Consider the following 25824-nt stretch of genomic DNA (forward strand, 5'->3'; position numbering starts at 1 on the left):
AGGAATGTGTTTTGGGGTGTCATTTTACATATACCCATGCTGGGTGAGATAAATATCTTGGTCAAATGCCAACTTTGTATAAAAAAATGGGAAAAGTTGTCTTTTGCCAAGATATTTCTCTCACCCAGCATGGGTATATGTAAAAAGACACCCCAAAACACATTCCCCAACTTCTCCTGAATACGGAGATACCAGATGTGTGACACTTTTTTGCAGCCTAGGTGGGCAAAGGGGCCCATATTCCAAAGAGCACCTTTCGGATTTCACTCGTCATTTTTTACAGAATTTGATTTCAAACTCCTTACCACACATTTGGGCCCCTAGAATGCCAGGGCAGTATAACTACCCCACAAGTGACCCCATTTTGGAAAGAAGAGACCCCAAGGTATTCGCTGATGGGCATAGTGAGTTCATGGAAGTTTTTATTTTTTGTCACAAGTTAGTGGAATATGAGACTTTGTATGAAAAAAAAAATATATAAAAAAAATCATCATTTTCCACTAACTTGTGACAAAAAATAAAAAATTCTAGGAACTCGCCATGCCCCTCACGGAATACCTTGGGGTGTCTTCTTTCCAAAATGGGGTCACTTGTGGGGTAGTTATACTGCCCTGGCATTTTCCAGGGGCCCTAATGTGTGGTAAGTAGGTAAATGACCAGTGAAATCCAAAAGGTGCTCTTTGGAATATGGGCCCCTTTGCCCACCTAGGCTGCAAAAAAGTGCCACACATGTGGTATCTCCGTACTCAGGAGAAGTTGGGGAATGTGTTTTGGGGTGTCTTTTTACATATACCCATGCTGGGTGAGAGAAATATCTTGGCAAAAGACAACTTTTCCCATTTTTTTATACAAAGTTGGCATTTGACCAAGATATTTATCTCACCCAGCATGGGTATATGTAAAATGACACCCCAAAACACATTCCCCACCTTCTCCTGAGTACGGAGATACCAGATGTGTGACACTTTTTTGCAGCCTAGGTGGGCAAAGGGGCCCATATTCCAAAGAGCACCTTTCGGATTTCACTGGTCATTTTTTACAGAATTTGATTTCAAACTCCTTACCACACATTTGGGCCCCTAAAATACCAGGGCATTATACCTACCCCACAAGTGACCCCATTTTGGAAAGAATAGACCCCAAGGTATTCGCTGATGGGCATAGTAAGTTCATGGAAGTTTTTATTTTTTGTCACAAGTTAGTGGAATATGAGACTTTGTATGAAAAAAAAAAAAAAAAAAAAAAATCATCATTTTCCACTAACTTGTGACAAAAAATAAAAAATTCTAGGAACTCGCCATGCCCCTCACGGAATACCTTGGGGTGTCTTCTTTCCAAAATGGGGTCACTTGTGGGGTAGTTATACTGCCCTGGCATTTTCCAGGGGCCCTAATGTGTGGTAAGTAGGTAAATGACCAGTGAAATCCGAAAGGTGCTCTTTGGAATATGGGCCCCTTTGCCCACCTAGGCTGCAAAAAAGTGTCACACATCTGGTATCTCCGTACTCGGGAGAAGTTGGGGAATGTGTTTTGGGGTGTCTTTTTACATATACCCATGCTGGGTGAGAGAAATATCTTGGCAAAAGACAACTTTTCCCATTTTTTTATACAAAGTTGGCATTTGACCAAGATATTTATCTCACCCAGCATGGGTATATGTAAAATGACACCCCAAAACACATTCCTCAACTTCTCCTGAGTACGGCGATACCAGATGTGTGACACTTTTTTGCAGCCTAGATGCGCAAAGGGGCCCAAATTCCTTTTAGGAGGGCATTTTTAGACATTTGGATACCAGACTTCTTCTCACGCTTTGGGGCCCCTAGAATGCCAGGGCAGTATAAATACCCCACATGTGACCCCATTTTGGAAAGAAGACACCCCAAGGTATTCAATGAGGGGCATGGCGAGTTCATAGAATTTTTTTTTTTTTGGCACAAGTTAGCGGAAATTTATATTTTTTATTTTTTTCTCACAAAGTCTCCCGTTCCGCTAACTTGGGACAAAAATTTCAATCTTTCATGGACTCAATATGCCCCTCACGGAATACCTGGGGGTGTCTTCTTTCCGAAATGGGGTCACATGTGGGGTATTTATACTGCCCTGGCATTCTAGGGGCCCTAAAGCGTGAGAAGAAGTCTGGAATATAAATGTCTAAAAAATTTTACGCATTTGGATTCCGTGAGGGGTATGGTGAGTTCATGTGAGATTTTATTTTTTGTCACAAGTTAGTGGAATATGAGACTTTGTAAGAAAAAAAAAAAATAATTCCGCTAACTTGGGCCAAAAAAATGTCTGAATGGAGCCTTACAGGGGGGTGATCAATGACAGGGGGGTGATCAATGACAGGGGGGTTGATCAATGACAGGGGGTTGATCAATGACAGGGGGGTGATCAATGACAGGGGGGTGATCAATGACAGGGGGGTGATCAATGACAGGGGGGGTGATCAATGACAGGGGGGGTGATCAATGACAGGGGGGGTGATCAATGACAGGGGGGTGATCAATGACAGGGGGGTGATCAATGACAGGGGTGGTGATCAATGACAGGGGTGGTGATCAATGACAGGGGGGTGATCAGGGAGTCTATATGGGGTGATCACCACAGTCATTGATCATGCCCCTGTAAGGCTTCATTCAGACGTCCGGATGCGTTTTGCGGATCCGATCCATCCATCAGTGGATCCGTAAAAATCATGCGGACGTCTGAATGGAGCTTTACAGGGGGGTGATCAATGACAGGGGGGTAATCAATGACAGGGGGGTGATCAGGGAGTCTATATGGGGTGATCACCACAGTCATTGATCATGCCCCTGTAAGGCTTCATTCAGACGTCCGGATGCGTTTTGCGGATCCGATCCATCTATCAGTGGATCCGTAAAAATCATGCGGACGTCTGAATGGAGCTTTACAGGGGGGTAATCAATGACAGGGGGGTGATCAGGGAGTCTATATGGGGTGATAACCACAGTCATTGATCATGCCCCTGTAAGGCTTCATTCAGACGTCCGGATGCGTTTTGCGGATCCGATCCATCTATCAGTGGATCCGTAAAAATCATGCGGACATCTGAATGGAGCTTTACAGGGGGTTGATCAATGACAGGGGGGTAATCAGGGAGTCTATATGGGGTGATCAGGGGTGATTAGGGGTGATCAGGGGCTAATAAGGGGTTAATAAGTGACGGGGGGGGGGGGGGGTGTAGTGTAGTGTAGTGGTGCTTGGTGGGACTTTACTGAGCTACCTGTGTCCTCTGGTGGTCGATCCAAACAAATGGGACCACCAGAGGACCAGGTAGCAGGTATATTAGACGCTGTTATCAAAACAGCGTCTAATATACCTGTTAGGGGTTAAAAAAAACACATCTCCAGCCTGCCAGCGAACGATCGCCGCTGGCAGGCTGGAGATCAACTCTCTTACCTTCCGTTCCTGTGAGCGCGCGCGCCTGTGTGCGCGCGTTCACAGGAAATCTCGCGTCTCGCGAGAGGACGCGCCGGCGCGTCCAGGAGGAATGAATCAACCACCTCCAGGACGCGTCTGTGCGTACAGCGGTCCGGAGGTGGTTAAAAACTGACCCATTCATTTGTGTGGGTACAGTGTGTCAGTGAAAAACGGACAAGATAGAACATGTTCTATTTTTTGACGTCCATTTTTCACAGACGGTAAAAAAAACAAAAAAACTGCCGTGTGAATAACCCCATAGACTACCATTGGTCTTAAAAACAGACGTGTGATGTCCGTTAAAAAAAAAAAATGTACATCACATGCCGTGTGCATGGGTGTGTTCACCTCTACAGCAGAGGCTTTTTTTTTTTTTTTGGATAGTTTGATGAAAGTGATGCATGCTGCACTATTTTCCCCATCAAAATGGCAGATGCGACAGATCTAGCCCTGTGTTGTGAATGGAGTTTATAATGCGTCTTCATGCATAAATCTAGTGCAAGGAATAAAGTGGTTATGTACAGAAACCAGATGCAGGCGTTGTCTTGTTTCTATAGGAGGACCAGGGTCAGCAAAATGACTATTATAACAAAACCCGGACCAATTGATGTAATGTCTGGAGGGTTAGATAAAGAACATTTAAAGTCAGTATTGATGTACGATACAATTCCTGCTGTGTAATAATTCAGACTCTCTGATCTGCCATAGAAATGCAAGACATGAAATCTGACATGCAGAGGAACAATAAACCTTCAGAATTTGTAAACAAAAAATTAAAATAAAAAATTTGTAATATACAGTCATGGCTGAAGGTGTCGGCACCCCTGAAATTTTTGAAAATAAAGTATTTCTCCCACAAAATTATTGCAATTACACATGTTTTGTTATACACGTTTTTGATTTGTGTACATGGAACATGAAAAACAGAAAAGCCAAAAATGATATAATTTCACGCAAACCTCAACCATCAACAAGCTTCTTAAGTGGAATCTTCTTTTGCAAACTGCTCCAGGTCTTTCATATTTGAAGGGTACCTTCTCCTAACAGCAATTTTAAGATCTCTCCACAGGTGTTCAATGGTATGTTGATTCAGACTTCGGAAGTGGCCAGCAAGGACTCTCCAGCGCATTGTTCCCATCCATTTCTGGGTGCTTCTTGAAGTATGTTTGGGGTCGTTGGTCTGCTGGAAGACCCATGACCTAGGAAACTTTCTGACACTGGGCCCTACATTGCGACCCCAAATCTTTTTGTAATCTTCAGATTTCATGATGCGTTGCACACAATCAAGGCATCCAGTGCCAGAGGCAGCGAAACAACCCCAAAACATCTTTGAACCTCCACCATATTTCACTCTAGGTACGGTGTTCTTATTCCATTTTCAGTAAACAGTGGAATGATGTGCTTTACCAAAAAGCTCTATCGTGGTCTCATCTGCCCACAACACATTTTCCTGGAAGGATTTTGGCTAACTCGCGTACATTTTGGCAAACTGCAGTCTAGCTTTTTTTTATGTCTGTGTCAGCAGTGGGGTCCTCCCGGGTCTCCTGCCATAGCATTTCATTCCATTCAAATGTCGACAGATAGTTCACGTTGACACTGGTGCTCCCTGAACCTGCAGGACAGTTTAAATTTCTTTGGAACTTGATTGGCGCTGCTTATCCACCATCCTGCGTTGCAACCCTTCATCAATTTTTCTCCTCCGTCCACATCCAGGGAGATTAGCTACAGGGCCATGAGTTGTAAACTCCCTGATAATGTTGCGCACTGTGGACAAAGGAACATCAAGATCTCTGGAGATGGACTTGTAACCGAGATTGTTGATATTTTTCCACAATTTTGGTTCTCCAGTCCTCAGACAGTTCTCTTCTCCTCTCCATGCTTAGTGTGGCACACACAATGAAAAGATTAAGGGCTCTTTCACACTTGCGTTCTTGTCTTCCGGCATAGAGTTCCGTCGTCGGGGCTCTATGCCGGAAGAATCCTGATCAGGATTATCCTAATGCATTCTGAATGGAGAGAAATCCGTTCAGGATGCATCAGGATGTCTTCAGTTCCGGAACGGAACGTTTTTTGGCCGGAGAAAATACCGCAGCATGCTGCGCTTTTTGCTCCGGCCAAAAATCCGGAACACTTGCCGCAAGGCCGGATCCGGAATTAATGCCCATTGAAAGGCATTGATCCGGATCCGGTCTTAAGCTAAACATCGTTTCGGCGCATTGCCGCATCCGACATTTAGCTTTTTCAGAGTGGTTACCATGGCTGCCGGGACGCTAAAGTCCTGGCAGCCATGGTAAAGTGTAGTGGGGAGCAGTGTACTTACAGTCCGTGCGGCTCCTGGGGCGCTCCAGAGTGACGTCAGGGCGCCCCAAGCTCATGGATCATGTGATCACATCATCCATGCGCATGGGGCGCTCTGACGTCATTCTGGAGCGCCCCGAGAGCCGCACGGACTGTAAGTATACCGCTCCCCCGCTCCCCACTACTACTATGGCAACCAGGACTTTAATAGCGTCCTGGGTGCCATAGTAACACTGAACGCATTTGGAAGACGGTTCCGTCTTCAAATGCTTTCAGTACACTTGCGTTTTTCCGGACCCGGAGTGTAATTCCGGCAAGTGGAGTACACGCCGGATCCGGACAACGCAAGTGTGAAAGAGGCCTAAGTCAACTTCTCCCCTTTTTTTCTGGTTTGAGGTGTTTTTTTATTTATTTCCCACACCTGTTACTTGCCACCGGTGAGTTTGAAGAGCATCACATGCTTGAAGCAAAGTTGTTTACCCCCAATTTTGAAAAAGGTGCCAACATTTTTGTCTGGCCCATTTTTGGAGTTGTGTGTGAAATGATGTCCAATCTGCCTCTTTTCTCAGTTTTTTTTTGTGTCGTTCCAATACACACAAAGTAAATAAAAATGTGTGTAACAAAACATGTGTAATTGTAATACTTTTCTGGGAGAAATACTTCATTTTCTGAAAAAATTCCAGGGGTGCCAACACTTTCGACCATGACTGTATATACACATACAAGCGATCTGTCAAGTTACAGGCTCAACATACAATGCCTCAGACTTTGCTGATCTGTGATTAACTGGAAGATCCAACCAATCACCATGGCATTTCACTGGTAACCACCTGTATTGGCTGTCTAGTAGCGCCTCTCTACAGTACAGTGTGGTACTACATGTTCTGCACTCCTTTACCTGAATCAGGATAAGTTGGTCCTTTGGACACGAAGTTAAAATGACTTAGTTTTATTCTTTTGGTAGAAACATAGAATGTGTCGGCAGATAAGAACCATTTGGCCCATCTAGTCTGCCCAATATATCTGAATCCTATGAATAGTCCCTGGCCCTATCTTATATGAAGGATAGCCTTATGCCTATCCCATGCATGCTTAAACTCCTTCACTCTATTTGCAGCTACCACTTCTGCAGGAAGGCTATTCCATGCATCCACTACTCTCTCAGTAAAGTAATACTTCCTTATATTACTTTTAAAACTGTGTCCTCTTGTGGTAGTTTTTCTTCTTTTAAATATGCTCTCTTCCTTTACCGAGTTGATTCCCTTTATGTATTTAAAAGTTTCTATCATATCCCCTCTGTCTCTTCTTTCTTCCAAGCTATACATATTAAGGTCCTTTAACCTTTCCTGGTAAGTTTTATCCTGCAATCCATATACTAGTTTAGTAGCTCTTCTCTGAACTCTCTCTAGAGTATCTATATCCTTCTGGAGATATGGCCTCCAGTACTGCGCACAATACTCCAAGTGAGGTCTCACCAGTGTTCTGTACAGCGGCATAAGCACTTCACTCTTTCTACTGCTTATACCTCTCCCTATACATCCAAGCATTCTGCTGGCATTTCGTGCTGCTCTATTACATTGTCTTCCCACCTTTAAGTCTTCTGAAATAATTACTCCTAAATCCCTTTCCTCAGATACTGAGGTCAGGACTGTGTCAAATATTCTATATTCTGCCCTTGGGTTTTTACGCCCCAGGTGCATTATCTTGCACTTATCCACATTAAATTTCAGTTGCCAGAGTTCTGACCATTCTTCTAGTTTTCCTAAATCCTTTTCCATTTGGCGTTTCCCTCCAGGAACATCAACCCTGTTACATATCTTTGTGTCATCAGCAAAAAGACAAACCTTCCCATCGAGGCCTTTTGCAATATCACTTATGAAGATATTAAACAAAATTGGTCCCAGTACAGATCCCTGTGGAACCCCACTGGTAACATGACCTTGTTTTGAATGTTCTCCATTGACTACAACCCTCTGTTGTCTGTCACTCAGCCACTGCCTAATCCACTCAACAATATGGGAGTCCATGCTCAATGACTGCAGTTTATTGATAAGTCTTCTATGTGGGACAGTGTCAAAAGCCTTACTAAAATCTAGATATGCGATGTCTACTGCACCTCCACCGTCTATTATTTTAGTCACCCAGTCAAAAAAATCTATAGGATTTGTTTGACATGATCTCCCTGAAGTAAACCCATGTTGTTTTTCATCTTGCAATCCATGGGATTTTAGATGTTCCACAATCCTATCCTTTAATAGGGTTTCCATTAATTTGCCTACTATTGATGTCAGACTCACTGGTCTATAGTTGCTCGATTCCTCCCTACTACCTTTCTTGTGAATGGGCACGACATTTGCCAATTTCCAATCTTCCGGGACAACTCCTGTTACTAATGATTGGTTAAATAAATCTGTTAACGGTTTTGCCAGCTCCCCACTAAGCTCTTTTAATAATTTTGGGTGTATCTCATCAGGCCCCTGTGACTTATTTGTCTTCACTTTAGACAGCAAACTTAGAACATCTTCCTCTGTAAAGACACATGCATCAAACGATTTATTAGTCATCCTTTCTAGTGGAGGTCCTTTTTCTTTTGTAAAAACTGAACAGAAGTATTCATTAAGGCAGTCGGCTAGCCCTTTACTCTCTTCTACATACCTTCCGTCTTTTGTTTTTAATTTAGTTATTCCTTGTTTTAATTTCCTTTTTTCATTTATATATCTGAAGAATGTCTTATCCCCTTTTTTCATAGACTGAGCTAGTTTTTCTTCTGCCTGCGCTTTAGAAGTTCTTATAACTTGCTTGGCCTCTTTCTGCCTAATCTTGTAGATTTCCTTATCTTCATTGCTCTGTTTTTTTTTTATAATTACAAAATGCTAGCTTTTTATTTTTAAATGATTTGGGCCACTTCTGCTGAGTACCACAGTGGTCTCTTCCTTTTTTTGCCTTTACTGACAAGTCTAATGCAATTTTCTGTTGCCTTCAATAATGCACCTTTTAAGTAGTCCCATTTCTCCTGGACTCCATGTAATCCGTTCCAATCTGATAAGGACTCATTTATGACTAATTTCATTTTTGAAAAGTCTGTTTTTCTAAAATCTAAAACTTTTGTTTTTGTGTGGTGGGACTCTTTCACAGTTCTTATATTAAACCACACTGACTGGTGATCACTAGATCCCAAGGTTTCGCCTATAATGACATCATACCGAATCCCCATTTGTGAATACCAAATCCAAAATAGCCTCCCTCCGGGTTGGCTCCTCAACCACTTGTTGTAGAGATAACCCCAGTAGGGAATTTAGAATATCTGTACTCCTGGTAGAACTTGCTATTTTGGTTTTCCAGTTTATATCTGTTAGATTGAAATCTCCCATAATGATAACTTCTCCTTTCATTGTCATTTTAGCTATTTCTTCAACTAGTAGATCATCTAGTTCTTTAACTTGACCAGGTGGTCTATATATCACACCTACACGAGTTACTGCCTGATTAGCAAACTGCAACGTAACCCAAACTGACTCTATGTTGGCCTCACCAACTTGTATTAGGTTAGATTTAATGCTATCTTTCACATACAGGGCCACTCCTCCTCCTTTCTTGCCTTCTCTGTCTCTTCTGTATAAAGAGTACCCTGGTATGGTTATGTCCCAGTCATTTCTTTCATTAAACCAGGTCTCCGTAACAGCCACTAAATCTACATTCTCAGATGCCATTATTGACCCAAGTTCATTAATTTTTTACTTAATCTGCGAGCATTTGTAGACAGGACTCTGAGCTTATCATTTCTTAACCTCTGTGCTTCTGACCTGTTCTGGCATTGTTTCAGGGGGCAATTGGACTCTTATTTTCACTCTTTTGCCCCCCCCCCCCCTTCCTAGTTTAAATACTCTTTCGCAAATTCTTAGAGTTGTTCACTAAGTACATTTGTTCCTTTGAGAGAAAGATGCAAACCATCTTTTTTGTACAGTTCCTTTCTATTCCAAGTAGAGCTATCATGAGAAACAAAGCCAAATCCTTGCTCTTGACACCATTTACCAAGCCATATGTTGAACTCCTTTATGCGCCTCTGCCTATCATTCTGAACATTATGCACAGGCAGAACTTCAGAAAATGAAATGGTGGATGCAAAATCCTGTACGTCATTACCAAGTGTGATAAAAGATTTTTTCACCTCTGACACTTCATTGCAAGCCAGGTCATTTGTCCCTAGATGGACAAGAACATCCACGTCCCTTTCCTGCTTTGCTTGCTTAACAATATTAATAATACGTCTTCTATCGCTTCTAGCAGTAGCCCCAGGGAGACATCTCACAAAACCATTTTCTTTAAGCTCCACACTTCTTATGATTGAATCACCCAGCAACAGCTGCTTCCTTTGAGACGTCACTTTATCTTTTTTGTCCTTGGCTGCAGTCTTGCATACATTAGACATAGGAGTCGATGGTTTCTCACCCTCTGTGCTTGAATCCATATCCATGTTGTCCTTACATTCTGAGAGTGCTGCAAATGAATTATGGAGAACCACCGACTGTGGGACATGTCTTCTATCCACCACTCTAAGTCTTCCAGAACCTACAGTAACCCATCTGCCATTTCTGGGGGTCCTCTGTGGCAGTGGCATTGCAGCAGTCCTAGCTGGAGTTTGTTTAACAGATAATTTAAATATCCCAGATTTCAAAAATGCAATTTCCTGCTGCAGTAAGGAGAACTGTCTACAGATCTGACAGCATCCGAATCTCCAAAGAGTGGAACATGAAATAAATGCACAACAATTCCTGCACTGAACCAAGTCTGCCATTTTAAAGAGGAGAAAAAATAAATAAAAAGAAATTTGTAAATTTAAATCAAACAAATCTTACCTTTTTTTGTATTGTTTCCACCTTCCAGCCTACCTCCTGCAATATCTCTTCAGTGTACTTAATGTAGTACTTGAAGGTAGTACTTGCAGCTAATGAATTAGGCCAGCTAAGGAGTCTGTCTCTATATATACACACACATTTGTTGCTGGGGGAGGAGCTTGTGAAGGAGTGTGTGTGTGTATATATATATATATATATATATATATACACACACACTCCTTCACAAGCTCCTCCCCCAGCAACAAGTGTGTGTATATATAGAGACAGACTCCTTAGCTGGCCTAATTCATTAGCTGCAAGTACTACCTTCAAGTACTACATTAAGTACACTGAAGAGATATTGCAGGAGACTGAAGAGATACTGCAAGAGATTGGCTTGGAGTTTGCAACTGGCTCATCTGTGTTTTTTTTGCTGACCATTGCTTGAGAAGAGGTAAGGAATTTGGTCAGGTGTTTGCTATTGTGCGTTTGCTAATGAGCCTAGCTCACTAAGGTGTTACACTCCTTCACAAGCTCCTCCCCCAGCAACAAATGTAACACCTTAGTGAGCTAGGCTCATTAGCAAACGCACAATAGCAAACACCTGACCAAATTCCTTACCTCTTCTCAAGCAATGGTCAGCAAAAAAAAACACAGATGAGCCAGTTGCAAACTCCAAGCCAATCTCTTGCAGTATCTCTTCAGTCTCCTGCAATATCTCTTCAGTGTACTTAATGTAGTACTTGCAGCTAATGAGTCTGTCTCATATCATTATATATATATATATATATATATATATATATATATATATATATACACACATACACACACACACACTCCTTCACAAGCTCCTCCCCCAGCAACAAATGTAAATTGGTACAACGAAGAACATTTATTGAACACTTTATGCCATTATTATGGCATATGCCATATGTGCACCATAATTTGTGACTATTGAAGCTTCTCTGCACTTTTCAGAAGTGGCTAGCAAAGGGGCAGGGCTTTGCACAGCCCATCCCATTCACTATAACATTAACCAGAAAGTGGTGAAGGTTATAACTGAAGAGTACACCACCCTGTAGCTGGCATCAGTTTCTGGCGCAAGGAAGGGGAGAGATACAACTAAATTATTAAGCGGCATCTCACGCCAGTGCAGGGAGATCAAGACTGGCATATGAATACGCCAGTCTTGATAAAATGTCCCTCGTTGTATACTGCGCCGGACCCTGAAGAAATTCCTATCCTGTACATAGAAAGTGCTTTCCAGCTTTCAGCAGCTATTTCTGTAAGGGCACCTTCACATGCTGCAGATATCCCATTCACCTCAATAGGGATTGTAGAAATTTATCTGCTTACCTCCCCATTCAAATAAATGGAGCAGATTTTCAGTTGCGGAAATTCCTGCAACAAAATCTGCAGTGTGTGAAGGCTCCATAATGTGTAAGGGTACTTTCACACTAGCATTTTTCTTTTCCGGTGTTGAGTTCCGTCACAGGAGCTCAATACCGGAAAAGAAAACGGATTAGTTTTATCCTAATGCATTCTGAATGGAGAGCATTCCATTCAGGATGCATCAGTATAGTCCCTCTTACGTTTTTTGGCCGAAGAAAATACTGCAGCATGCTGTAGTTTTCTCTCCGGCCAAAAATCCTGAACACTTGCCAGAATGCCGGCATTCATTTCCATTGAAATGTATTAGTGCTGTATCCGGCGTTAAGTGTTACGGCAAAAAGGATCCGGTTTGCGCCTGTGCAGACCTTTCAAAATGCAAAAAAAAATAAAAATACCGGATCCATTTTTCAGGATGACACCGGAGAGACTGATCCGGTATTTCAATGCATTTGTGAGACTGATCCGCATCCGGATCAGTCTCACAAATGCATCAGTTTGCGCCCAGATTGCCGGCAACGGAACTGCCTGCTGGAATCCTCTGCCGCAAGTGTGAAAGTACCCTAAGGACTTGCTTTATCTGTAGTTAGATGTTTAACTCTCTTTAATCTTAAATTTTATCTCATTTTAGGTTGACATTTTGGGGCTTTGGAACAGAGTACCAGTTTTCCCATAGAGTCATGTTACAACTTACACTATTAATTGGTTCCGGAATGAGCATTGTCTCTTGAGGGACTAGTGTATACGGACCCACGCACATGTTTGTAGCAAATCCTAGGAGTTTGTTTTGAGACTTCTTCATGGAGATTTTCTTCCCAAATTATTGAAGACCAAAAACATTATACAAACGGATTTAATCAAAAGGATATTTACATGTTACTATACACTAAAAAAGAATTCTTGAGGTTCACATATCCAGTATTAGACATTTTATGACAATACATGCTCCAGGACACCTTGCCGAATAAGCTGTTCACATTTCCATCTGGGCAGGAAATGCTGCAAGATAAAATACAGGAATATCCGGTTCAAGTCTCTAAATTTCACAATCTCAATATATAGCTTAATTTTAATAACAGCTCTGATTTAATAGTAATGGAATGAATGCCGCAAAAAAAAAATATCTATTTTTTTATTACGAGAATTTAACTTATCAGTAACAACTTTAGTTTGAGGACTAGAAAAACCATGGGCTGCTTTCTTCCACAAACAGCACCACGTCTGTCTACAGGTTGTATATGGCATTACAGCTCAGCCCCTTTGACTTCAATGGAGCTAAACTACAATACCAAGTACAACCCATAGACAGATGTGGGACTATTTTTGGAAGAAAGTAGAGTCGTGTTTCTGATCCTGGACAAACTTTTTTAAATCTGAGACTAGAAACAAAAGGAATGCATAGTAACATGTACATGAAACCTAAAATGGTTTTTCCAGGATGTTTATATTGATGGCCATCCATATGTCATAGTCTGTGGTCTGACAGCCAGCACCCTCGCTGATCAACTATTTATGAGTAGCTCTATCCACAGTGTAATGGACAGGACTTGTTACTGCAGTGACCAGCGCTCCCTACACATTGGACGGAGCCAAGCAGTACCAGCACCGGAGCTACTCAGGAACAACAGGAGCTGTGGCTGTTCAATGGGAGTATTGGACCCCTGCCGATCAGACACTGACAGCCCATCCTGTGGGTTGCCAATTAATATAAAAATCCAGGAAAACTCTAAAAATCACCAAAAACTGATCCCTTTGAACCTATATACACACACACTTCTTTAATCAGAAGAAGTGCACAAAAAACAGACTTCTTACTTGGCTGTTTTTCTTCAGAAGGATAGTTGTGCCATCATCAATCTCAAATTCACCGTAATCTCTCAAACAGCGCACCTGAAACACAAATAACCAATATTTTAGTCTCTGCCAACACAAATAGTCGTAGAATATGTTTCTTCTTTCAGAGGTATTAATGCACTTAAAAGCAGTTAATCTATCCACAGAATAGGTCATAAATGTGACCACCATCCATAACGAGAACGGTAGATCCCTATATGAATGAAGTGATTGCGCCCACGCATCACTACCACTCCATTCACTTTTATGCAACAATCAAAAATAACAATGAAGTCATACGGATGTCCACCACTGTTCCATTCACACAGGGGCCTCAGACTCCCCCATCGATCCTACATTTATTATCTAACCCCTTTGAAAACAGCAGCAAATGACATTCTATTGATTACTCGATTTAATCATAAAAAATAATCTAATAAAAAAAATGAATTAATACTGTTTTCTTTTATAAAAACTTAGACCCCAACACACTTCGTTCCCCTTGTGTGATCAGCCCAAGTGCATTAGTTCATCCATTACCATGTCCCTTACTCCCCCACTTCCATCAGATCATCTCCATGTCCCCCACTTCAATCTGCCCCACCATGCCATCCATTGCCAGCTGTCCCCCTTCAGTGCCATGTCCCCAGCGCCAGCGAAATAAAAAACTTAACTTTCCTGAAGGGGCGCCGCTCCACAGCTCCTTCCTCTTCTTCTCCGCGCACTGCACTGGAACCTGACGTCACACAGCGTTGGGTCATAGTGCGCGCTTACATGCACTATAACCTGGTGACCACGGGGTGGTAAGTAATAGCAAGCGCTTCACTCCCGCTCCGTGGTCACATGACACAAACGAATCCTCAATGCAAAAAATCTGCAGATTTTTTTTGTGTCTAATTACTCTAAAAACATGAGAAACTCATTAGCCAGGATGAATATGAATTCCTGTTGCCATCTCATCCACAAATTGCTACGTTTTACTGTCTTCCAAAAATTCACAAAGGCCACAACCCTCTGAGACCTATTGTCTTGGGTGTAGGAAGTTTGAGTCAAAATATTGGAGTATACATTGACAAAATAATAGCACAATTTGTGGTCGCTTTACCATCCTACATCCGAGACACAGGGGATCTCCTGACTAGATGGCATCCATCTGGAAACCAATTCCATTTTAGCCAGCATAGATGTTGAGGCCCTATATTCATCCATCCATCACAATTTGGGCCTAAGGGCAGTGGAACACTCCTTGTCTACACATGGGCGACAATACCAACAGCATAGACTTTTCGTTCTCCAACTACTAGAGTTCTCACTTACGAAAAAATATTTTCTTTTTGACAATAGATTCTACCATCAGCTCAGGGGCACCGCGATGGGGAGTTCCTGTGCCCCATTGTATGCAAATTTGTTCCTTGGCTGGTGGGAGAACACGTGCATATTTAAAGATGGCTTGTTGATGGACGTATGCCACATTAACATGTGGTTGCGATTCATCAATGATATTTTTGTGGTGTGGAATGGCACGGAGAAGTCTTTTTCCACCTGGGTGTTATGTCTCAATAACAAGACTCAGATTTACTTCCGAGTGCCACCCCACGAAGCTTCCATTTCTGGATGTTATTATCATAAAAAATGTAGAAGGAGATCTAGATACCTCCATTTTTAGGAAACCAACATCTACTAATTCCCTCCTACGTTGGGAAAGTAGTTCTTCCTATTCCCTTAAAAAAGGGATTCCCCGAGGACAATATGTGCGCTTGAGGAGGAACTGCTCACAAAGAAATGAGTTCCTTAAACAAGCCCGAGATCTACGGGATAGGTTCCTAGATCGGGGGTATCCACTAAGTACTCTTAAACCAGCATTTAAATAGTCACCCTCAAAAGGAGCATACATACCTTCTGATTACTAAATCTGAAACTGGAGGTTTACAGACCGAAAAGGGACCGGTTCGTCTTATTAGCACCTTTGATGAGAGATCAGCCAATGTCAGGGAAATGCTAAACACTGGAACATTTTGCAGATGGATCAGAACATCCGAAAAGTTATCAGTGAACATCCTGGGATTATATACAGGAGGGGTAGGAGTATCAAAGATAGACTCGTGCATAGACATTTTGTGGCCCCCTCAACACTTACGACTTGGCTTCAAAAACCTATTAAAGGATGCTTTAGGTGCAGTGGTTGTGTAGCATGCAGCATATTATATTTATTAAAGACAGGATTAGTTGCAGATCCAGGGAAGTCATCTATAAAATGTGCATGTGGAAAAGAATATATTGGAAAGACTACCAGGGAATTGAGGCGTAGAGTTGGCGAGCACATCAACGACAGGGATACACCCATAGCCCGACATGTGAGAAACAAGCATGGCGGGAAGGTAGGGTGCCAGAGTTTCATGGGCATTGAATTAGGTAAGCAAATAGGAAGAAAAGGAAATTGGGATAAAAAAAAATATCCTACAACCAGAAGCCAAAATAGATTTTTTATTTGAAGACTGTTTATCCCATTGGCCTGAATGAATGTCAAAACTACAGCTGCTTTATTTAAATAAATAAATAATTTGGAGTTTTTTTTTTATCTTGGAATTATTTTTGTATTTAATTTGATTTAATTTCTGCAATCATAAATCGGATTACTGTTGTAAGATCTGAAACATTTTCTACATACACAAGACCCATTACTCAAATATTGTTCACAAATCTGTGTTAGCGAGCACTTCTCCTTTGCAGAGATAATCCATCCCACCTCACAGGTGTGCATCCTTGCCTTAGACTGCCCACAATAAAAGCACTCTGAAATGTGCAGTTGGATCACACAGCACAATGCCACAGATGTCGCAGTGTTTGAGGGAGCGTGTAATTGGCATGCTGTCTGCAGGAATGTCTACCAGAGCTGTTGCCCGTGCAAGGAATGTTCATTTCTCTACCATAAGGCTACTTTCACACTCGCGTTTGGTGGGAATCCGTCTTATATCTGCACAGACGGATCCGCACAGATAATGCAAACGCTTGTATCCGTTCAGAACGGATCAGTTTGCATTATTCTTTCAACAAAAAAAAAAAAGTCTAAGTCAAAACGGATCCATTACATTGAAAGTCAATGGGGAAGGATCCGTTTTCAATTGCACCATATTGTATCAGTGAAAACAGATCTGTCCCCATTGACTTACATTGTAAGTCAGGACGGATCAGTTTGACTCCACATCGTCAGACGGACACCAAAAAGCTGCAAGCTGCGTTTTAGTGACAGTATAAAAAACGCAACGGAGACCAAACGCAGCCAAACTGATGCATTCTGAACAGATCCTTACCCATTCAGAATGCACTGGGGCTGAACTGATCTGTTTTGGGCTGCTTGTGAGATCCCTGAAACGGATCTCACAAGCGGACCCAGTTTCAGAGAATTTGGCAGTACATCCAACCGACCTCACAACCGCAGACCACATGTAACCACACCAGCCCAGGACCTCAACATTCAGCATGTTCACCTCCATGATCGCCTGAGACCAGCCACCCGGACAGCTGCAGCAACAATCGGTTTGCATAACCAAAGAATTTCTGCACAAACTGTCAGAAACCGTCTCAGGGAAGTTCATCTGCATGCTCTTCGTCCTCATCAGGGTCTGCACATTTCAGAGTGGCCTTTTATTGTGGGGAGTCTAAGGCACACCTGTGCAATATTCATGCTGTCTAGTCAGCACCTTGACATGCCACACCTGTGAGGTGGGATGGATCATCTCCCCACGCCTCCACAACGGCACCACCTGGAGGAATAACAGTAATTTAACAACAACCGCAGACAAAACCTTCCTACCGAAGCACAAGTCCTTGCTGGCCAAGACATCTAACTTCTAGTGCTTAAAAGGAAGTACAGGGGCTTGAGCAGGTGGCAGCTCGACAAATTTCCTCAAGAGAAGCAGAGGCGCCTTCAGCCCAAGAAGCTGCCAATGCCCTGGTGGAATGAGCCTTCAAGATAGCGGGAGGAGAGGTCCCATCTTTCTGATAACAAAGAACAATACAAAACAATCCACCGAGCAATGGACGCCTTGCTGGCTGCTTTCCCCGCAATTTAGCCCAAGATACTGAATCAACAGTTGGTTTGACTTTCTCAGATTCTTCGTAGCTTCCAGGTACTGAAGCACACATCTTCTGACATCTAGGTTTTGGAACAACTTCTCATTTTCTGAACATGCTTGGGAACAAAAGGAAGGGAGAGACATTTCCTGTTGACAGTGGAACCTAGACAACTTTAGGAAAAAAAAACTCTGGGGCATGTTTCAAATCAATTCCATCTTCAAAAATTGTTAGATAAGGAAGCACAATAGAAAAAGCCTGGATCTCCCCTATCCTCCTGGCCGTCATAATGGCCAATAGAAAAAAATAAATTTTGTGTCAACATTCTCAAGGGTAAATCACTGATAGGGATGATGCATCAAAACTGTAAGGACCAGATTCAAGTCCCAAGGCGGAACAGAAGATCTAAGCTTTGGGCGTATTCTACATGCCCCTTTAAAAAAAAAACAAAAAAAAAACAAAACACACTTCTAATAAGATCTAGGTCCGCTAACCTAGTCCCCATGAAAGCGCTCAGTGCTGTAACCTGAACCCTTAAAGGGATTCCGTCATAAGATTTTACCCCTATAACCTAAACATATGCTCATGTCCAGAGTAATAATAAGAATCCTAAGCTGGCATTATTAAACTTCACTGCGGCTCTATTTGCATAAAAAACTGTTTTTTATAACCTGTCAATCACTCACTTAAGGTGCCAAGGTGAGGTCAGTTAATACAGGGTGCCCGGCTGCACCCCTCGCTGTCCGGTGCTCAGCGCCGCCTCCGCAATCCTACCCATCCCTCTGCCAGATCCCGCGCCTGCGCACTAGGCTCAGCCTGATGCGCCGCGGACTCATGGCAGCGGCTTCGTTGAGCCAAGTGCGCATGCGCGGGATCTGGCAGAGGGACCGGTAGGATTGCGGAGGCGGCGCTGAGCTAGGGAAGGTGGCGCTGGGCACCGGACGGCGAGGAGTGCGGCCGGGCACCCTGTATTAACGGACCTCCCCTTGGCACCTTAAGTGAGTGATTGACAGGTTATAAAAACCAGTTTTTTGTGCAAATAGAGCCACAGTGAAGTTTAATAATGCCAGCTTAGTATTCTTATTATTACTCCGGACATGAGCATATGTTTGTTTAGGTTATAGGGGTAAAATCTCATGACAGAATCCCTTTAAAGTACTCACTGTCAGACCTTTATCAAGACCTTTTTTGTAGAAAGTCCAATATTTGGCTCCATAGATGGGTCCCCACATATCCTTCCCATGCCGTAAGAAGGCTTCCCAAGGTCTCAGATAACTCTTCGAAGTGAACAGTTTTCTACTTTAACTTTACTTCTCAGGATGGCCCTTTAAACTTCCAGGCAGTTACCCGGAGCTGAGGAATCCTGGGATGAACCACCGGACTCTGGGATAGGAGATCTGGCAGGAGGGGAAGAGTCCAGTAATCTTCTCCCGCTAAGTTTTTTACCCCCGGGAACCAAGCCCTCCTGGGCCAAAAAGGGTGATCTGAGCCTTTTCTTCCATAACCTGTGTCAATACCCTGGGAATTAGGGGTAACGGGGGAAGCGTAGAGGAGCCTCCTGGGCCATGGAATCAACAACGCATCTACCTTCAGAGACCTATCCTGGAGAGACAGTAGAATTTCTCCACTTTCCTGTTCTTCCTTGAGGCAAACAAGTCGATCTTTGGATATCACCATCTCGCACATATTTTTTTGAATACCAGTGGATTCAGACTCCATTCTCCTTCTTTTAGTTGATTTCTGCTCAAAAAGTCTGCCCCAAGATTTTTCTTCCTTTTTATATGGACGGCTGAAAGGGACAATAGGTTCGTCTAGGCCCAGACAAATACGGTATCTTCTTTGCAAACAGAGAGAGAGAGCGCGGCTCCTTGTCCCCCCTTGTTTGTTCAGATAAGCTACCGTGGTGGTGTTGTCTGAGAGAATTCTTACATGTTGCAACCGAATATTGCAAACGAGGGAGCAAAGGCTTTTAGAGTCTCTGCCAGACTCGACACAGTTCCCACATGTTGGAAGATGCTTGTTGTAGATTTGTCTGCCATCGGCCCTGTTTCAGGATATCCTCTATGTGTGCTCCCTAACCCTGCCTGCATCGGTTGTAATCACCACCTGATTCATCAGACCCCACGGGATAGATTTTTCTGCTTTGTCTACCATAAAGAGATCTTCACCTCTGTAGGAATTTTTACTTTTTTTGATCAAAGATGTTTGCTTCTTCTCCCATGCTTTCAACAGAAACGACTAAAGAACCCTCGAGTGGGCCTGAGAACACTTCACAGATGGAATGGTGGAAGTCATGAGACCTAGCACTGTCATTATTTTCCTGATTGAGATTTTCAACCGTTGAAATTTCAGGATTTTTTGGATTAAGCCTTCTCATTTGTGTTCTGGAAGAAAAGGAAGACATCCGTCAGGAGTCTAATAGTACTCCCAGGAATATTCTTTCTTGTGCGGGAAGAAGGCAAGACTTCTCTACATTATCCAGCCTAGATCTGAAAGAGTGTCTGATACTGTCTAAAGATGTGTTCGTAGGCGACTCTGATGTTGTAACAATTCGGAAGTCATCCAGGTAAGGCATCAGAAAGATTCCTGCCAGATTAAAGAATTTCGTTACTTCCGCCATAATTTTGGTGAAGATTCTTGGTGCCGAACAAATGCTAAACGGCAGAACCTGAAATTGGAATTTATGTAAACTTCCCTGGAACCATACTGCCATTCTCAATGATTTCCGATAATCTCTTGGTAATAGGCATCTGAGAGGTCTATTGTGATCATAAAGCAGTCTTTTGGTAGAAGATTGACTACAGACCTGACTGATTCCATCTTGAATCTCTTGTATATCATGTATCTGTTCAGGTTTTTCAGATTTATTATTGCTCTGAAGGAAACGTTTGGTTTCCGGACTAGGAATATTGAGGAGTAAAACCCCTTCCCTTGTTCTTCCAACAGGATTCGTATTATGGCCCTTTTCTGTAAAAGCAGGGCGACTTGGTTGTCCATCGCTTACCGATCTTCTCCCTTTAGTTTTGAATTCTCCAGATATTTGTCTAGAGGGATCTGCAGGAATTCCAAACGGTAACCCTCCCTGATGGTCAAGAACACCCAAGGGGAGGCCTGAATGAAAGTGCCCCCCCCCCCCTTTCCCACCAGCATCATTGGGAGGAAGGGCGTGCGGTTGTGTCAGGGTTAAACAAGAAGCCTTTATTTTTCCCTTTAGACGACTGCTACAAAGTACTAGGTTCTTTTTTCTTTGGGTGAAATCTAGTATGTCTTTGGGGGCGAAAGGAGCGTCTTTGGTGGAAGAATTTTGACTCTGTAGGAAAGGCCTTTTTTCTGTCAGAGGCTTTTTCCAGGACGTCATCTAATGCCGTGCCAAACACCCTGTCGCCTTCACATGGTAGAGAACATAATCTGTTTTTAGACGCAGTGTCTCCTGACCCTGACCTCAACCAGATTGCTCTTCGGGAAGCATTGGATAAAGCTGAACATTTTTGTCGCTAGCTTTACAATAGTTAGAGGCTTGTTTAAGCATAGGAATAGAGGCTAGAATATCCTCCCTGGGAGTGCCTGACTCTAGGTGCTCTTCTAGCTGCCCCAGCCATAAAGACAGAGTCCTAGCTGTGTAGGTGGCCAATATTCCTGGTCTTAACATGGCCATAGATGACTCCCAGGTCTTTTGTAAGGAGGGACTCACATTTTTTATCCATAGGGTCTTTGAGCAGCCCTAGGTCTTCAAACTGTAGAGAGGACTTTTTGGAAATCCTAGCTACCGGCGCTTCCACCTTAGGAAGTCTGTCCCAGGAAACAAAATCCTCTTCCGCGAACAGATATTTCCTTTTAAACATTTTGGATGCCGATTGTCTCTTAGGATCCTACCACTCATTAAGTATAAAAGTCGTAATGTTATTGTGAACAGGAAAAACACGCTTCTTCCTGTCCACAAATCCCATAAACATTTGGCCCTGGACTGAGAGGTTCTCTGGGTTCTTCCAAATTTATCGTAGCCCTGATAGTTTTTAAGAGAGATTCAGTCTCCTCAATGGAACAGAGCGGACCACCAGGAGCATTTTCTGAGACAGTAGATATTGTATCAGAAGCAATCTCCCTCTCGTCAAAGTCAGAAGCTGTTCCTCCAGGATAGGAGTAATTGAAGTGGAAGCTCTGGGAGGTATGGCCAAAGATTTAGCATCAACCGCCACTCCGACTTCCTCTTTGAACATGGTTCTTAGGCTTTCTACCAGGGAAGGAGTTTAATCTGAGACTACCCTATTTGTACACCTTGGGCACAGCGATTTTTTTTGAGGAGGCAAAAAGAGACCCTTTTTTACATATCGCACACTTCTTTTGGGACAGTTCCCCTTTAATGCTTTCTCTACCCTAAGAGTCACAAGCATAGCAAAGGCTCAGTAAAAATTTCCTCAATACAGAACAGTCACACAAGAGGAATAATCACTCCGGTGCACAGAAGGGAGGACTTGGTGATATATATCTATAAAACAAATATAATCCTCGGGGAGGAGGCTTACCGGGCTGGAGGCATCAGTGGATTTGCGGGTGGTATCACTTTCCCCTTGCAGAGACATGCTGACAGTAGGAATCGCTCTGTGTCCACCATAGGAAGAACAACATGTGGGAACCGGCGTTCTCCTCTTTAACTCCACTTCCTGATTTGCGCGATGACGTCAGTGCGATCCACGCCGGCGTCTGCATCATGACTTCACCATGCGCCTGCGCATACGGGAGCGTTCCCTGACCCGAAGGAAAGCCCCCTTAACGGTGCCTCAACGTTCCTATACCAGGAACGCGAAAAAGATGCCTGGGGTTGCCGGCACACGCCAGACTTACACCAAGAGGAGGGAGAAGCGATCCCCTTGCTCCGCGACCCCTCCTCCTGCAGTGGCCCTCCGGACTAACCGGGTTAACAAACCTAATACCCTGTGCTCCATGCTGATCCACAACTGGAAGAGGTAAGAGGTAGGGTGCCCTTTACTGGCTGATCTCACAGTTGTTTCCTGTTCCTGAGAAGGTGGGGTAACCTCCAGGTGGTGCCATTGTGGAGGCATGAGGAAATAGAGAGGGGATTTCCAGCTTCATAAAAATAAGACAATTTATGTGTTTGATTGGCTGGTGACCCCTATCGATCACGAGAACATGGGTCCATACTCCCCAGGTTGACTACAGAGGTAGTTCTATGGGGCAGTTAGCCAAGTGCTTGTACTCTGCTATCTGCAGCGGTCCTATAGAGTTGAATAGAGCGGCAGACATGCATGCATGCTACCCCTCTCAAAAACGAGTCTAAATGGGACAACCTCTCATCAATGAAAGACACAGCCTTTTTTTTGCACAAAACTTTTGAAAAGGGGTGGGAAAGTGGGCATGGTTAGCCATGTTAATAAGGTATGATGCAATCTGGACAAAACAGGCCTGCATACAGAGCTATAGTCAGGCTTATGCAACTAGGGTTTAGAGGGATGGTTATGGCCTTCGTTTAACATACACCCTACGATGTCTAGATGTACAAGATGGCAGACAGTGGCATCCATTGCTAAGAAAAAAAAAAAAAAAAATATATATATATATATATATATATATATATATATATATATATATATATATATATATTTTTTTTTACAAAAGCATTTCTACTGCATACCGATGTATGAAATAGCAGTCTACTACGCTATTCCTTACTGTATACTGATCAGATGGAGGATAAAAGAATACTCAGTCTTCGTCTGGCTATTGTAACCCTATGGACACATTCCCCTACATCACTAACCTGACATTTACAAAAGACAGCCATACAGAGCTTGTTCACAGACAACCCTTTAATAATGACATAAGGAAGGCGGATTACAATTAGGCTGCCTTCACATGCCGCAGATTTTGTTGCAAAACATACCTGCGACTGAAATTCTGTTCCTTTCGTCTGAATGGGGTTGTTTTGGCGGGAAGCACATGGGCTTCTGTAAGCTCCATTCAAATGACAAAGTGATTTTCAGTCGCATAAATTTTCTTCAACAATATCTGCCACATGTGAAGGCGCCCTTCTACTCAAATGACCGAAGGCTAGCAACTTGGAAATAGAAGAGTGCTGTGGGCTCCTTCATCCTAAAAGCCCAATCCAGAACACAAGACAAACCATGTCTATGATACAGATACACAAGGCAGCCTTTACCAGAGCCTTGTCCTAACAGAACTAGGACGGGATCGCCAACATGCATTTCTTTTTACCTCAATGTACAGGCTTTTCGGAGGCTTCATATCTTGTGTAATGTCTAGTCCGTCTTCACCTCCCAGAGACCTCATGTATGTAGCCAATGATTTTTTGTATTGATTAAACCAGTCTGTCTATAGAGAGAATAAAAATAATTAAAACCTGTTTAGACTAAATAAGACTGCAGGAGCTAGATATTTATGCCGAACAGGTTTAAAATTATGTGAATGAACAGAGCACCTGGTCTGGCATGTGCCCAGCCTATTAATTTCTATGGGAGTTCCGGAGATGGCCAAGCACTGTACTCCTCCATCTCTTCTCCCATAGAAGTCAATGGGGCAGCTGGGCACATGCTGAACCAGCCGCTCCATTCCCATTGCTGGGACCTCCCACTGATCTAATAGTTAACATCACACAACAGGAATACCCCTGTAACATACAGCGCAACCATTTATTTAAAATGAACTGATCCATTTTTAAAAAAATTTAGATATCAAAATTTTTAACCCATGGAGGTCTGGATTTGGAGTCACCCTCAAAATTAAAGTGGAAAAACACACTACAGGCTGATCCAACTTTGATGTAATGTCCTTAAAACAAGTCAAAATGAGGCTCAGTAGTGTGTCTGGCCTCCACGTGCCTGTATGACCTCCCTACAATGCCTGTGCATGCTCCTGATGAGGTGGCGGACGGTCTCCTGAAGGATCTCCTCCCAGACCTGGACTAAAGCATCTGCCAACTCCTGGACAGTCTGTGGTGCAACGTGACGTTGGTGGATAGAGCGAGACATGATGTCCCAGATGTGCTCAATTGGATTCAGGTCTGGGGAACGGGCGGGCCAGTCCATAGCATCAATGCCTTCGTCTTGCAGGAACTGCTGACACACTCCAGCCACATGAGGTCTAGCATTGTCTTGCATTAGGAGGAACCCAGGGCCAACCGCACCAGCATATGGTCTCACAAGGGGTCAGAGGATCTCATCTCGGTACCTAATGGCAGTCTGGCTACCTCTGGAGAGCACATAGAGGGCTGTGCGGCCCTCCAAAGAAATGCCACCCCACACCATTACTGACCCAATGCCAAACCGGTCATGCTGGAGGATGTTGCAGGCAGCAGAACGTTCTCCACGGCGTCTCCAGACTCTGTCACATGTGCTCAGTGTGAACCTGCATTCATCTGTGAAGAGCACAGGGCGCCAGTGGCGAATTTGCCAATCTTGGTGTTTTCTGGCAAATGCCAAACGTCCTGCACGGTGTTGGGCTGTAAGCACAACCCCCACTTGTGGACGTCGGGCCCTCATATCACCCTCATGGAGTCTGTTTCTGACCGTTTGAGCAGACACATGCACATTTGTGGCCTGCTGGAGGTCATTTTGCAGGGCTCTGGCAGTGCTCCTCCTGTTCCTCCTTGCACAAAGGCGGAGGTAGCGGTCCTGCTGCTGGGTTGTTGGCCTCCTCCACGTCTACTGATATACTGGCCTGTCTCCTGGCAGCGCCTCCATGCTCTGGACACTACGCTGACAGACACAGCAAACCTTCTTGCCACAGCACGCATTGATGTGCCATCCTGGATAAGCTGCACTACCTGAGCCACTTGTGTGGGTTATAGACTCCGTCTCATGCTACCACTAGAGTGAAAGCATCGGCAGCATTCAAAAGTGACGAAAACATCAGCCAGGAAGCATAGGAACTGAGAAGTGGTCAGGTCACCACCTGCAGAACCACTTCTTTATTGGGGT

The 25824-nt window shown here is 43.5% G+C and overlaps 1 protein-coding gene across 2 annotated transcripts in view; it reads right to left on the minus strand.

Annotated features, from left to right (window-relative positions):
* GINS1 (GINS complex subunit 1) overlaps window positions 1-25824 on the minus strand; it is a 43618-nt gene that overhangs the window by 3652 nt on the left and 14142 nt on the right. The window contains exons 5-7 of one of the 2 annotated variants that reach the window (XM_040429649.1): window positions 24104-24220; window positions 13781-13855; window positions 12558-12964 (exon numbers count right to left, since the gene is read on the minus strand). In XM_040429649.1, coding sequence (XP_040285583.1) covers window positions 12896-12964; window positions 13781-13855; window positions 24104-24220 — 261 coding nt within the window. In that variant the 3' untranslated portion in view covers window positions 12558-12895. Of the gene's footprint in view, window positions 1-12557; window positions 12965-13780; window positions 13856-24103; window positions 24221-25824 lie in introns of those variants that run through there. The other variant, XM_040429651.1, reaches the window with a different exon arrangement.

This window comes from Bufo bufo, chromosome 4, assembly GCF_905171765.1.
Source record: "Bufo bufo chromosome 4, aBufBuf1.1, whole genome shotgun sequence".
Taxonomy (NCBI): domain Eukaryota; kingdom Metazoa; phylum Chordata; class Amphibia; order Anura; family Bufonidae; genus Bufo; species Bufo bufo.